Consider the following 13,804-nt stretch of genomic DNA (forward strand, 5'->3'; position numbering starts at 1 on the left):
CTTCTAATGTCGATCTTTCCACTGGCATAGTTCACACGAACCCCTGGCTCTGAGTTCAGGCATACAGGCTTCCTCCAGCTGAGAAGTGCAGCTGGAAAAATGAATGCCAGAGCCTCACAGCTCACGGGGTGACTTCAAATCGTGACCACCCTTTTATTTGAGTCTCACAAGTAGCCACAGCTGACCCCACGCTCTGCTCTGGCCTTCCAAGGCTTGCGACGAGAACATCCTAAGCGTCCCCAGTTCTGCACCTGCTGTCCCCTCCCCTCACAGCCTTAGAACACTGGGACAATGGGACAGAACTCTTAAAACCGGGCTGTTCCGGCCTTCGGGGTGGGGTGGAGTCAAGGTGGAGCCACAGGTTGTGTGGATGGCATGAGCAGCTCACCAAGGGCGGTGTGAGAAGTGGGCACCATGTCTGAGGGGTGAGTGAGGAGGAGTGGAGCACCCAGGGCTGGGAAAGCAAAGAACGAAGGGCCTCACCTGGTCCCGTCAGGCTGGGGCAGGTGGGCCAGGAGGAGGGATGCTGGGGAGAGGGGCTTTCTGTGCTGGGCCAGCCCTGGCCGGGCCCCGGGGACATTCACACAGCAACCCTGGCTGCTCCGGCCTGTGGTCAGCTTTCCCTCTTCAGCCTTTCCTCGGACTAGTTTACTTATTCCAGGATCAGGGGAAGAGACCTTCTCCACATTCATCCCTCACCCCCACTTCCCACCCACCATTCTAGACCCTTGCAGCCTCGGCGGGGCCGCACCCTCTCCCTGGAGGGACCCACTGCAGACTCCCAGAGGCCCCTTCCTTACTGGGAGCTCCTTGCTTATCCCCCAGCGGACTCCCTCCCGGTGATCCCAATCTCACACCTTCTCTAAGCCCGGGCATGAGTTCTCTGTAATCACCACCTCACTGCCCCCGACGACTCCTCCCTTCGCCGAACTCCACCTTGGCCCCATGGGTAACCTTAACCTCTGGAACCCGAGTTCGCACTCCTCACAAGGCACAGCAGCGCCCCTCCCCCTCCCCCCTCCCCCACTGTCCCCACTCTTCCACGGCTCAGATCGCCCCACGCCTGCTGCCTCCTCTCCCCTCCTCTCCAGAGCGTACCAACGCCTCTGGGACACCTCCCACGTGGCCCTGCAGGAGCTGCTGGACCAAGAGCAGCCCCTGCTCCAGCCCGTGCCGGACCGGGAACGGCAGTCGTTCCAGTACAGGCTCTCGTCGCTCTACCTGCACTACCTGGGGCTGCTGCGCCGGTTCGACACCCTCCATGACCAGATGGTGCAGCCGCAGAAGCGGCGGCTGCTGCGGCGCCTGCTGGACAGCGTGGCCGGCCGCGTGCTGGAGCTCAAGGAAGACCTGGTGCGCGCGGACCTGAGCGAATACCACCGCCTGGACCGCGTGCTGCACGACCTGAAGTTCACCACGGTGCGCGGGCCACGCCCACTCCAGCGCCCGCCTCCGGCGACGCCCAGCCCCGCCTCCCCCACCTGGGGCAGGAGGGGGCGGGGCGGGGCCGGAGAGCGACCGGCCGCGGAACGGCCCTGGGGTTGGGACCCCTGCCCCGGAAGGAGGGTGGGGCAGATCAGCGGGTTGGGGTTTGATCGGGAGAAGGGTTTCAGCGAGAGGGCGTGCGCGCTACTAAGTAGCTAGGGGGTGGCTAGAAGAGTCAGGCTGGGAATACCCACCAGCCACAGGGGATCTGCGAAGAGAATCCCCTGCCGGCTTGCTTCTCGAAGTGCGGTCCTTGGAAGCAGCCACAGCGGCATCACCTAGGCGTTTGTTAGAAATGCAGAATCTCCGACCACAGCTCAAACCCACTGATCTGCTTGAGCCTTTGAACAAGCCCCTCAGGTGATTCTGACGCACGGCCAGAATTGGAACCACTACCCATCACCTATCGTGACCCTCCAGAACTCAGCTCTGGTTACACGTGGAGCAGGGGCATCACCTTCCGGGGGGGGGGGGGGGGGATCTGCCCATGACCCATAAATCTCCCACCCCAGGGCTCTAGGATGAAGGAGAGCATCACCAGGGTCGGCGTAAGCAGCTGAAAGTGGGACCGATCAGCCAGATGGCCTGGGTTTTGATTCCTGACCCTCCCTCCCCCGCTATCGCCCCAAAGGCAGACCTGGAGGTTCCAATCCCCAGATACTTCCTGCTGGAGCAGTCCAGCATTCTGAAGGAGCGGGAGCTGATGCTGGCAGAGATCCTGTCGAGAATGGAGCCAGTGACCTCCAGGGAGGTAAATCAGGGAGACACCCTCCCAGATTCCCCTCATACCCCGCTCCCAGGAGAGAGATGCCGTCCTCCAGACACAGAGAGGAGATCCCCTGCCCTGTAGCCTCCTCCGAGCGCTCTTTGGGTAATCCCTGGCCTGCTTCAAGGACGCTCTTGTGCTCCTTGAAACCTTCTCACGCCAAGACAGAGGACAGGACTGGGGCACTTAACGTGCCCTGGGAGGATCACGTCCCCAGCATGCCCTTTGGCGAACAGTCTCCCAGCTGCCAGCCTGAATACAAGCCCTCTCTCATCTCCCCCTGAGCCTTTGCCTATGTTCTGGCCAGCGTTTTCCAGAACTGCGCCGGACCGAGGCCATAATCCTTCTGCAAAGGGCTGAGCGGGCCAGGCAAGGCCGGCTCCGAGCCATCTTCATGCAAGAAATTCGGAAAGAGGAGGAGCGGGATCGGAAGATTCGAGAGGAAGGTTGGCACAAGTTCAGTCAGGACCAAGCAGCTGTCACCATTCAGAAGGTAATCCCCCAGCACCCAGGAGGAAGGTCCGGGTAGAGTCCCCTCTTCCGGGAAGACTGCCTGGCTCACCAACCGAGGGCAGAGGTGCAGGAGCTTGGATTCTGTTGCCCCGCAGCTAGATCCTAAAACTAGGGACCTAATCAGTCAATAAGTGTGTATCTTGTTTGTTTATTATTTATTCTACACCTCTGTCCCCCAAAGGACTCGTAGTGGGATATCATAAAAGCCCCAGAAACAGAAGGATCGTTAAAATTAGGGGAGAAGGGGGCGCCTGGGTGGCTCAGTCGGTTGGGCATCCATCCAATTTCAGCTTAGGTCATGATCTCGTGGTTTGTGGGCTTGAGCCCCGCCTGCGGCTCTGTGCTGACAGCTCGGAGCCCGGAGCCTGCGTCGGATTCTGTGTCTCCCTCTCTCTCTCTGCCCTTCCCCCACTCACACTCTCTCTCTCTCTCCTTCAAAAATAAATAAACATTTAAAAAAAATTAGGGGAGAAGGATCCATAGTAAGTGAAGCACAGGCTGCCTCCCCCCTGCCCAGTGCGCCCCCCCCCCCCCCCCACCAAGTACTGGGCTATCCTCGGCTCTGTGAGCAAGCAGCTGGAGGCCTGGGAGAAGAGCCCTGGGCAAGGAGTCAGGAAACCTGGTCCTGTCTCAGCTCGGCCCTCATGGGCTCTTGGACCCGAGAGAGGCCACATTCTGTCTCTAGCCTCAGTTTCTTTGTGTCAAAAATGTAGTAATTAATCGGGGGAGCTCCACAGTCCTTACAGCGCTGATGTCTATGTGCCTGGGGGGGAATCAAGTAGGTATTCCAAATGCTGTGGGAATCCAGAGAGGTAGAGCGGGGGGTGCTTCCTGGAGAAGGTGGCCTTTGAGGTCCGTGTCAAGAGATACGGCAGATTAGAAGGCAGGACTGAGAAGGAGGGAATTCCTCAGGGCCCTGGGGAAGCAAAAGCTTGGGGCTGGACTGTGTGGGTGCACACCAGCCCCAACATGTTCTGGGCAGCCCCTGCTTGCCTGCGGGCTGCCCTGGGAGGTGTCCTCCCCAGCAGTCCTCACCCACCTCCTACCCCCAAACTCCCCAACCAGACTTTTCCTTGGGAGTGGCTGGTGCTTCCCCCTGGAGGCTGATGGCACGAGCCACGTCCCTGCAGAAATGCAGTGTGGGAGTGTCTGGGCCCCTGTGTCCCCCCAGGTGTGGAAGGGTTACCTGCAGAGGAAACGCACTCAGCAGGACCGACAAACTGAGATGGAGTTCATCGGCATGGTAAGTGCCCCCCTCGCCACAGCCACAGGCCAGAGCACGAGGTGGGCCGGTGCGTGGGGTTCCCTCCCTTATTTTTTGTCAGAGTGCAGCCCTGCATAGACCCTCACCGCCCACACACCTCCCTCCACTCAGGACTGTGGTTGGCATGGGTGGAGGGGTTTAGGCCTTGCGGACCCTGGCTAAGGGATCCTTCAGGGCTTGCGAAAGAGGCCAAAGGAACAGAAAGCCACCAACGAGCCGGATCCCTTGCCACCTTTCCCTCTCCAAAACCCGTGGAAGGGTCTCAAATGTGGGGTGGGGTGAGCGATAGCAGCACAGAGCATCCTGGACCTCGCGTTCGTGCCCCTGGCTGGAAGGAGAGGTGGCGTGAGCGGCCCCAGCAGAGGGAGGAGGCCACAAGGCTAGTGGGACATCGCCTCCCTCCCCGCCCCAGGCTCTTGCAGCCTCTGGGAGAACCGTGAGGGCCAAGTTGGGATGGAGGCCACATCCCTTTCACAGCACAGTGTTTCGGGCCACAGTCTCCCCCACTTGTTCTGCGGGGGCCCAGACTGGCTTCTCCTCTGCCATGCAGGGACTAGAGCTGAGTGTTACCCGTGTACATGGGAAAGGGTGTGCCCAGTGGGGCAGTGTGGGTGGTTACAGGGTCAGCCCCCAGCGTGTGTGGACGGGCAGGGTGAGCAGGCCCCACTCCTTGAGAGGCCTCTGCTCTCTGATGGATTTTACATCGGGCTAGTCTCTGCTGACTTAGGAAAGGAAGGCCCTGGTGGGGGTGAGGCTTCCTGAGAGTGGGCTTTGCAATGTGCAGAGGCTGTGAAGGCCTCCTGATAAAGGGAGTTGGGGAGGGGCCGGGGCCCCAAAGGGATCAGAGACAAAGCCTGGGGTGGCTCTTCCCGGAGGCTTGGGGTCTTCAGAAGGAGGGAGGGTCCAGAGGGCACCGCAGGGGAGTGGAGGTCAGACTTGGGGGTTTGGAGAGCAGGGCCCCCGGGAGGCAAGAGCGGGCAGAGGGGAGGCCAGGGTCAGGCCTTGGGGGGAGGTGGGGGGCATGGCATGGTGGTGGGTGAGGAATGAGCCTGGCCGCCCGGGCCCATCAACAGTGTGAGCTCAGCGTTTTCAGTAATTGTCTCTGCGCAGAGTGATATTTAAAATACATTTGGGAGCCAATGAGGCGGGAAAGTGGCTGCGAGAGCGGCTGCCAACACGGGCCGCTGGGGCGGGGGTGTGGGTGGGGGCTGGGGCCGGAGGCTCACAGGGGAGGGTGTGCTGGGGGGGGGGGAGTGGGCAGGGGGGCCGGCCCAGATGCATCTAGCGAACTCATTATCAGAGTAATTTACACAGGCGAGTTTTGGCTCTAAACACAATCTCTCCTGCTGCAGGCCTGCCCGTTGTTCCGTGTGGGCGTGTATGCAAGGCCTCAAGTGTGCGGGTGTGCTGGGGAGCGAGGGGGGCAGGTGTGTGTGCCTGAGGCCAGGGGCTGGGCCCACCCCCCCCCCCCACACCTCCCACTCCTGACACCCTGGGCCTCTTCTCCTCTTCGCCAGCTCCCTTCGCCTAACAAGGTGGAAAGCTTGGGTATCATGTTCCAAGCTGGCCTCAGGGACGATGTCCGGAGGCTCTGCCAGATAGAGAAGGAGGAGGAGCTCCAGCTGGCGATGGTGAAGACTCATGATTCTCTCAGAGAGACAGAGGGACCTGACATAAAGGAGAAACTGAAGGAGCAAATCCGACAGTGGTTTATTGAGTGCCGGTCAGTGTCCCCAGCCTCAGCTGACCCAACCAATCCCTCTTTCCCTGCCCCGCACAGCGTCCCCACACCTGCTCTGTGCTCTAGTCCAGACGGATCCCTTTTCTCCACTCGCTCCCATCCCTCTCACTCACTGCGTACACACCTGACTTCAACCTGGGGCCCCCAAGCTACAAGACCATCTCTACACATGACTTCTCATTTCCCCCGATGGAAGAGAAAATGCCAAAACCATATGGGGAAAGCAACCATGGAAGCCCCCTGAGGAACCTCTCCTTTCTAATCTGTACCTCTCTGTTCCTTCCCTCTTGTTCTCTATCCCCCTAGTCCTTTTTCTTTCCTCATCGTTCCCTCTGTTTAACTACCCGTCCATTCACCCACTCTTCTACTCACCCACCCACCCACCCACTGTCCGTCCATCCATCCGTCCATCCATCCACCCACCCATCCACTGTGCGTCCATCCATCCATCCATCCATCCACTGTCTGTCCACCCATCTATCCATCTATCCATCCACCCACCCATCCACTGTCCGTCCACCCATCTATCCATCCATCTATCCACCCACCCATCCACTGTGCGTCCATCCATCCATCCATCCATCCACCCATCCACTGTCCATCCACCCATCTATCCATCCATCTATCCACCCACCCATCCACTGTGCGTCCACCCATCCATCCATCCACCCACCCATCCACTGTCCATCCACCCACCTGTCCATCTCTCTGACCATTTTATGTTCACTTAGTGCCCTTACGGGTCGATTCCCTGATTATCCAGATGAGTCTTTAGGTGGATCCTACCTGATCTTTGCAGACAAGACTCCAGAACAGGTACCCTATAAGTGGGGACAGGAGACTTTTTGTGGTAGCGGGGGTCTGAAGTTATAGAGCCTCCTGAGTATAAACTGAGGGTGGCGGTGGGGCGGGGGGAAAGGTCGGCCTCAGTGAGGGCAGACGTGGCTGGAGGAAATATAGGTAGCTAGCAAGACTGCGTGGTGGGGAGCGGGTGCCTGTGTCTGGAGAAGGCATCTTTGGCCAGGGAGAGAAAACATGTCTGCTGAGACTTTTGTGGCTCCCGGCCTCCATGGGCCAGGAAAGAGCAGCAGCTCGGATCAGAGCACCTGTTCACCTGGTGCCCCTTTTTTCCTGGACCCCAGTGAGATCTCTGGACTCTCAGCTATCTGCCCCCCACCCGTGACCCTCGTCTACCCCCGTCTCCGGCCCGGAATCTTTTGCTCCCGTCGAATCCCTTGGTCTTCTCTGAAACCTCTTCTGTCACTGATCACAGCTGAAAATGGAGCTGGAGGCGCAGGTCCAGGAGAGCAAAAAAAAGGACCAAGAGAAAAATAAGGAAAAAGAAAAGGAGAAAAAAGAGAGGAAGAAGAGAGGGAAGGAAACAAAGACCAGGAAGGGGGTAGGACACCTCCCGGAGGTGTGGACCAAGTGGGCAGGGGGAAGGGAGTCTGAGGGAACTCCTGGTGAGAAGCTGGTCTGAGGGGAATAAGGGCCAGAGATCTTGGGGGGGGGGGGGTCAAGATAAAATGATGTTTCTATTCTAGGAAGCAGACGTAATACTGAAAGTCTCACCATCCAAATTTCTACCTGTGATTAATGCCGCACACGAGGAGTATATAAGTAAGAGGGGAAGGGGCTGCGGAGGAGTGTCTAGGCCTTGTCAGGGCCTTGGGGTGACCCTTGGTCCTGGGGAAAGCGGACATACGCTGTGTGGGCCATGAGGCGGCAGTGTGGGGTGCAATGGCGTAGGCCGAGGGGAGAATGCCGAAGGGGGACAGAAGTGTGCGGTGTGGGCGATGCCTTATGACTTTGGATCCGAATCCTGAGGCCTTGGGATCAGGCCTCTGTGGTCCGGGTAGCAGCAGGTGCCAGACAGCCCCGTGAGGACGGAGGTCCCAGCCGGGGGCAGGTTCCTGGCCAAGTGCGCGCGAGCGCGAACGCGCGAGCCGATGCGCGCACGCGTGCCGGAGCGTGTGCGTGCCCCGGGCCTCTGAACGTCATTCCTCTGTCCGTCTCTCCACGGTCAGCTGTCTGGAGGAGCCGGCACGAGAGCGTACACCCCAATCAGAGTTTTGACCCCGAGATGCTCCGGGTGGAGAAGAGGAAGGAAGTGGAGCAGGAGATCCGGATACAGGTGAGCGGGCGGGCTCGGGGCCTCCCTGCAGGCCTCCTCTGTGTCCCCACCGGGGCCCCCGGATGCTTCATGCGCTTCCCCTCAGCCCCCCTCCGTCCTCCAGCCTGCCCCTGCCCCTCTTCTGTAGCAACCTCTGTGCGCTGCCTTTTCTGTATCCTTCCAGCTCCACCTTGGTCCCTCTCGGTCCTACCGTCCTCTGTGTCTCTGTGTCTCTCCAGCCCCTCTCTCCCTGCGGTGCAGATGCAGACTGGGGTGGGAGGGGGAATGGCAGGGGCTCTGAGCTGGGGTCTCGCCCACCGGCATGCCCATCGGCCCTTAAAGGGTTCCTGCCATGTGGACACTGTGATCTTTCTGACACCCCTGAGGTAGGCGCCATGATTTTCCTGACGTCGAGAAACAGGCAACCGCTCAAGTCACACAGACTTTAAAGGGTGGGTCTGGGGCTTGAACTGAAAGCCAGTTGACTGCATCCTGGAGCTTCTCCCCATTGGAGAGCAAGGCTCCCGTGTAAGCAGGATGTGGGTTAGGATTGGGTGCGGACCGGTACGGGGACAGGGGCAGGGGCAGGGGGAGGGACGCAAGGCCTGAAGGTTCCAGAAGAGTGTGTAGGAAGGTTGTGGGTGGCCACCCGAGCTGACTTCCAGGGGCCAGTCTCGTTCTTCTCTGAGGCAGCTCTCCTCCTCTCCGCCCCTGTCTCGGTGTGGCCCTCCCACCCGTCCTCTGCAGCCCCTCGCTGCCCACCCCCCCCACCCCCCACACTCCCTGCTGTCGCCCAGGTGGATGAGTTGATGCGTCAGGAGTTGAAGAACCTGCGCCTGGCTGTGGACAGGGAGGAGGAGAGAGCCTTGAAGGCTCCAAAGGCAAGACCGAGGGCTAAGGCCGGGACGAGGACATGCACACAGCGGGGGAGGCAAGGAACAGAGGACAATTGCCTGTGTGCTTGTTTCCAACCAGAAAAAGACCGGGAAGAAAACTGGGAAGAAGAAGGAAAAAGATCTGACCCCAAACAGGTAGCAGACCCTTACTGTGGTGGGCAGGGGGGGGTGGGGGGGGTGGGGAAGCCCCGGTGCAGGACAGGTCTGACTTCCGGGCCTGGTTCTGTTGCTGTGGGACCTAGAGAAAGTCACTTAACCTCTCTGGCTCCCTGTCCTCCCCAACCAAGTACCTGCCCTGCCAAACTCACGGGAGAGCCATGAGGATCAAATAGAAGCACGAGAAAGTGCTTTGAACAGGATGGTGCAGAGGCAGGTGTGAGTGGAAGAGTGTTCTCGGCGCTCCCTCCTCCCGGCCCTCCCTCCCACCTTTGCCATAGTCAACTGTGTCCCTGCCAAAGCCACCTGCCCCCGGCCTCCACCTTGTCAGTGGCCCCTGTCTACTCATGTCTTGGGTGAAATGAGTCTCAGGTACATTGATGTCAGCCGCCCTAGTGCCTACGGGAGTGTGTACATCTTTTTTTTATTTAATTTTTTTTTTAACGTTTATTATTTTTGAGACAGAGAGAGACAGAGCATGAACGGGGGAGGGTCACAGAGAGAGGGAGACACAGAATCGGAAGCAGGCTCCAGGCTCTGAGCCATCAGCCCAGAGCCCGACGCGGGGCTCGAACCCACGGACCGTGAGATCATGACCTGAGCCGAAGTCGGCCGCTTAACCGACTGAGCCACCCAGGCGCCCCGGGAGTGTGTACATCTTAAGTGTGGTTTCTAGGAAGACGGTGATATGTCGCCCAGACCACTGGGTTTCGGGCGATGGAACTTTGGGCTGTGAGCAGGCTGACGGAGGGAGTGTCTCCGAGGGCCCTGGGCCTCCTCACACCCCACTCAACCCCCAGAGCACCCGCTGTGGGCCGGCTGCCTTCTGGGCCAGCGGGTTGGTGCTGTTCCTTCGTGTGCCGGGTGGCCAGTGGCACCGTGGGTATTTTTGAGGCCAGCTATGGGGCACGAGGCCCCTGCCACCTGTCTCCTCGAGCCTGTAGCACCTCCCACTCGTCTCTGTCTCCACTTCCCTTTGTCCTCGGGGGCCCCTCTGTGCCGTCCTCTGCAGGACCCTGGACTCTCTGTTTGAAGAGCTTGTGGTCTCTGGCTTCCTAAGGAAGAGTCAGACTGTGGCCTTGAAAGACTACATTGGTGAGACCCCTCCCCAGCGCCTCCTCCCGGGCCACGGCCTTTCCCGCAGCCAGCTACCACCCTGTACAGCGAGCCTTCTCCACAAGTGGCTCTCGGCAACGCCCCGGTGGGCAGCACTCACCAGGTGGCTGCCTGTCCCCCACCCCCCGCCCCCAGGTGACTACCTCTATCTTGGATCCACTCTGAGTTTGGCAAACAAGTTGCCTATGCCTTCCCTGTTTGACATACGACAGAACGTGGCCTTGTACGCGGTCCTTCGGCTTGGTGAGATGCCCTGCGGAGAGGGAAGAGCCAATGCTGGCAGGTGGCTCGAGGGGGAGACTGGGTACAGGTTAGGGGGGCTGAGGTGGGCATGTCCCCCGTGCCGTGGACCCATGCTGGAGGCCGCACCCAGATGGGGCCACCCCAGAGGTCATGCGGGCCCTTGACCTACCGAGGAGACCACTTTTCCGGCCCCTTAGCCGACCCCAAGTGATTTCCCATAGTCTGTCCCGTTCCCGGAAGACCAGGATCCTTCTGAAGTGGTGGGTCACATGCCCCTTAGTTCCACCCCTTCGTAATCCAGAAGTAGGAAGAGACGGTACAGAAAACAGAAAGGGTGTCGAGGTGGGGGGGGGGTGGGCATCAGGGGTAGAAGGCCCCCTCCTGACCCCGCAGACCATTGGCAGCCATCCCGGCTGCCTCTCTCAGCGAGGCCGCCAAGGGCTCAGAAACCCGGGGAAGGCAATGCAGCCAGGATCTGAACTTCACCCCACCCAGCCTGCAGCCTCTGGCCTCACCTTACCCAGCGGCTCCACCCCCACCCCCCTGCCGGTCTACCGCCAGCCTCTGGCCCCTGTTTCCTCCTTCAGGCTCCCCAGATATACACTCCATGGCTCCCCTCATCCGCTCCATCCTCCTGGTGGGCCCCTCTGGCACGGGGAAGAAGATGTTGGTCAAGGCCGTGTGCACAGAAACCGGTGCCAACCTGTTTGACCTGTCACCTGACAACCTGCAGGGCAAATATCCTGGCAAGACCGGGGCACAGATGATAGTGCATATGGTCTTTAAGGTCTGGGTCCCCCGACTTGGGCGTTTCTCGTTCTCAGGCCGCGCCGACACGGCGGGGTGGGCTTTATGCTTAGGAGGCCACCCGTCTGCCCACTTGGTGTGGCTTCAGGAGCCGGTGAGGTTTCCCTCCCACCACCTGCTAGGAGCTTGCGGATACCTGAAGCCCTGGGGTGGCAGCGGGGGGGAGGGCTGTGTTCGCACTGAGCTGTGATGGACAATGCAACAGGCTGAGACGGTGGGGGGGGGGGGGGCAGGCAGTGCGTGGGAAGTGGGGGCTGGAGACTCAAGGCCAGCCCCGACCCCCTCTTGGTCCAGATGGGGAGGTAGGTGACCCTTGCCCAGGGACATCTGACGTCAGGTTTTTACTCCCTGACCTGTCCAGGTGGCTCAACTCTTACAGCCCTCTGTTATCTGGATCGGGAATGCCGAGAAGAACTTCTATAAGAAGGTCCCAAAAGAAGAGAAGGAGGTGCGGGGAGCCGGGTGGCCGCGTGAGCCACGGGCAAGGCTGGCGGTCCCGGGCTTGTTCACGTCAGCGCCAGACCTCGCTCACCGTGCGGCCTTGGACAGGTTCCCTGTCCTCCCGCTGCCTTGTCCTGATCCTCAAAGCAGGACTGAGAGCCTCTCCTGGCCGCCTCCCGGGGCCCATGTGAGGCTGAATGTGGGCGTGTCCTCTGAGAGAACTCAGAAGCCCCTAGAAGTCACCAGGTCTCAACCCCCTCCCCTTACCCCCCACCCTGGCCTCTCACCCCGAGCAGATGGAACCGAAGCGAATAAAGAAGGATCTCGCCAAGGCCCTGCGACTGCTGCACCCGGGAGACCGTGTGATGCTGATCGGGACCACCAACCAGCCGCAGCTGGCAGAGATGCAGGGGCTGTGCCGGACCTACGAACGGATCCTCCTCGTGCCGCGGCCCGATTATGCTTCTCGCTACGGTGAGGTCCTGTGACGTGGAGACAGGCCAGACAAGGGATCCAGGCCCCCCCCACCCCACCCCCGCCCCCGCCAAAGCGTCCTCGCCCTTCTTCCCATCCCCACAGCTGTTCTGAGGCCTCGCCTCCATGGCCAGATGTTCTGGAAGGGCAGCTGGACAAGCAGCCCAGTGGCCCGGGCCCTGGCCCAGCTCCGAGGTCCTGGGCCGGCCACTCAAGTCCTCAGCGTCTCATTTCCTCGTGTTAAGTGGAGACGATGATTCTCACGTTCCTGGGAGGGGAGGCATCAGAGATGCCTGGGATGAACAGAGAGCTGCTCTCCAGAAGCCTGGTTCCAAATATAGGCAGAGGTACTCACGGCCTCTCCCTGCCCTGTGTCCTCCCCCAATGTCTGCAGTGCTCTGGAGGCGGATGATAGAGGCCCACAGAGTCCACGTGACCCAGGGCCTGGACATCAGTGCCCTGGCCAAGGTATCTGATGGGTACACACCCGGCCACATTCACCAAGCCGTCCAATCAGTGCTGACCGAGCGGCGGGTCCTACAGTTGTCAAAGAGGCCCCTGGTGGCCTCGGAGTTCCTGGGGCATCTGGCGAAGCTGGAGCCGGTGTACCGGGAAGAGGAGGAGTCCCTGAAGGTGAGGTTTTAGGGGTGGGGGGAGCAGGGAAGGGGAGGAGGGAGGGTCTCGGGCCAGCACAACCAGGGGTCAGCCCTCTGAAGCCCCAGGCCCACAGCACCCCTTAGATCCTTCCCTCTGCTCCCCCATGGAGTTGAGCTGGGCAGGGAACAAGAAATCTCAGGGACGGAGACATGGGCAGGACCCGCTTACCCGGTTCCCTCAAGGGCAGGAGCCTGAAAGTGCCACCTGTGTGTTAAGAGCCCTTGGTTGGCCCTGGCACCAGGTGACACTCACTTTCTCCACCTCAGTCAGTGCCCACCGGTGCCCCCGGGGTGGCAGGATGGCCGTGGGAGGACAGGACAGAGGGCTCGCCCCGGCAGTGGCGGACCCTGTGGCCCGGAGTGTTGGGGGGGGGTGAATAAGGGAAACCAGGACTCCAGCAGGACACCTGACTTCGGGAAGAGAGGAGAAAAGGCTGCTGAGGACACGTCTGTGGCTAGGGAAGGGCAAGGTCAGGAGGCAGGTCAGCAGGGGTGGATCCGCTGCACTTACCCTCCCCCTCTTCCTCCCACCCAGGATTGGTACTTCAAGACCCCACTGGGCAAGAAGAGGCTAAAACTCAGCAAGGACCAGGATGCTGAGGAGGCCAAGCTGGCAAAGGAGAAGAAAAGGAAGTGATGGCTGAGGCCAGGGCGCCCGGGCTTAGCAAGGGGGACTGGGCGGTGCCCGCAGGTGGAGGGCTGGGGGCAGAGACATAAACGCCCACACGGCTTGGGGAGCAGCTCTCTCTGTCCAATTCCATGCTTCCCGCCCCTGCTCCGTGCCCCCTGCCTGTGCCCAGGCTCCCCCTCACGCCGCACCCCTCCTGGTCCTCAGTCCTCGCCCACTCATAGCCTTCTCTGCTCGTGTCCCAGGTCCTTGTCCTCTGACCCCACCCAGGCCTTCATCTCCTGTCATTTCCTGTCCTGGCTGCCCAGCTCTCTTCCTCCTGGGGGTGGGGGGGTGTTAAGAGAGAACAATAGGAAAAGAAAAAGAGCCAGGAGAAAGGGGGGTCTCCACTAAGTCTGGAAAAAGAAAAAACCAAGTGTGGCTGTCAGCAGCCCCCGGTCTTCGCCTCACTCGGTACTAAGTCTCTGTGTGATCTTACACAGCCCCCTCCGGTCTCTGGGCCTCA

At 60.4% G+C, this 13,804-nt stretch overlaps 1 protein-coding gene across 1 annotated transcript; it reads left to right on the forward strand.

Moving 5' to 3' along the window:
- The first annotated feature begins 324 nt into the window (after positions 1-324).
- On the forward strand, positions 325-13,414 carry IQCA1L (IQ motif containing with AAA domain 1 like). The gene is made up of 19 exons (XM_058723782.1): positions 325-425; positions 1,092-1,419; positions 2,117-2,236; positions 2,559-2,744; positions 3,936-4,007; positions 5,546-5,751; positions 6,501-6,585; positions 7,043-7,168; positions 7,314-7,389; positions 7,797-7,903; positions 8,680-8,763; positions 8,858-8,913; positions 9,947-10,029; positions 10,186-10,293; positions 10,881-11,080; positions 11,462-11,548; positions 11,838-12,015; positions 12,410-12,648; positions 13,207-13,414. Exons 1-19 carry the CDS (start codon positions 415-417, stop codon positions 13,306-13,308), a joined length of 2,454 nt encoding a protein of 817 aa, XP_058579765.1. The 5' UTR covers positions 325-414; the 3' UTR covers positions 13,309-13,414.
- The last annotated feature ends 390 nt before the right edge of the window (positions 13,415-13,804 follow it).

The sequence above is a fragment of the Neofelis nebulosa genome, chromosome 4 (genome assembly GCF_028018385.1).
Source record: "Neofelis nebulosa isolate mNeoNeb1 chromosome 4, mNeoNeb1.pri, whole genome shotgun sequence".
Lineage (NCBI taxonomy): Eukaryota > Metazoa > Chordata > Mammalia > Carnivora > Felidae > Neofelis > Neofelis nebulosa.

What these genes read in the sequence shown, in the direction of transcription:
- IQCA1L (XM_058723782.1), top strand. An exon ending in CAGTGGTTTATTGAGTGCCG is followed by an intron (nt 5,752 to 6,500) that starts GTCAGTGTCCCC and finishes ATGTTCACTTAG; the next exon opens with TGCCCTTACGGGTCGATTCC. An exon ending in CGATTATGCTTCTCGCTACG is followed by an intron (nt 12,016 to 12,409) that starts GTGAGGTCCTGT and finishes CAATGTCTGCAG; the next exon opens with TGCTCTGGAGGCGGATGATA.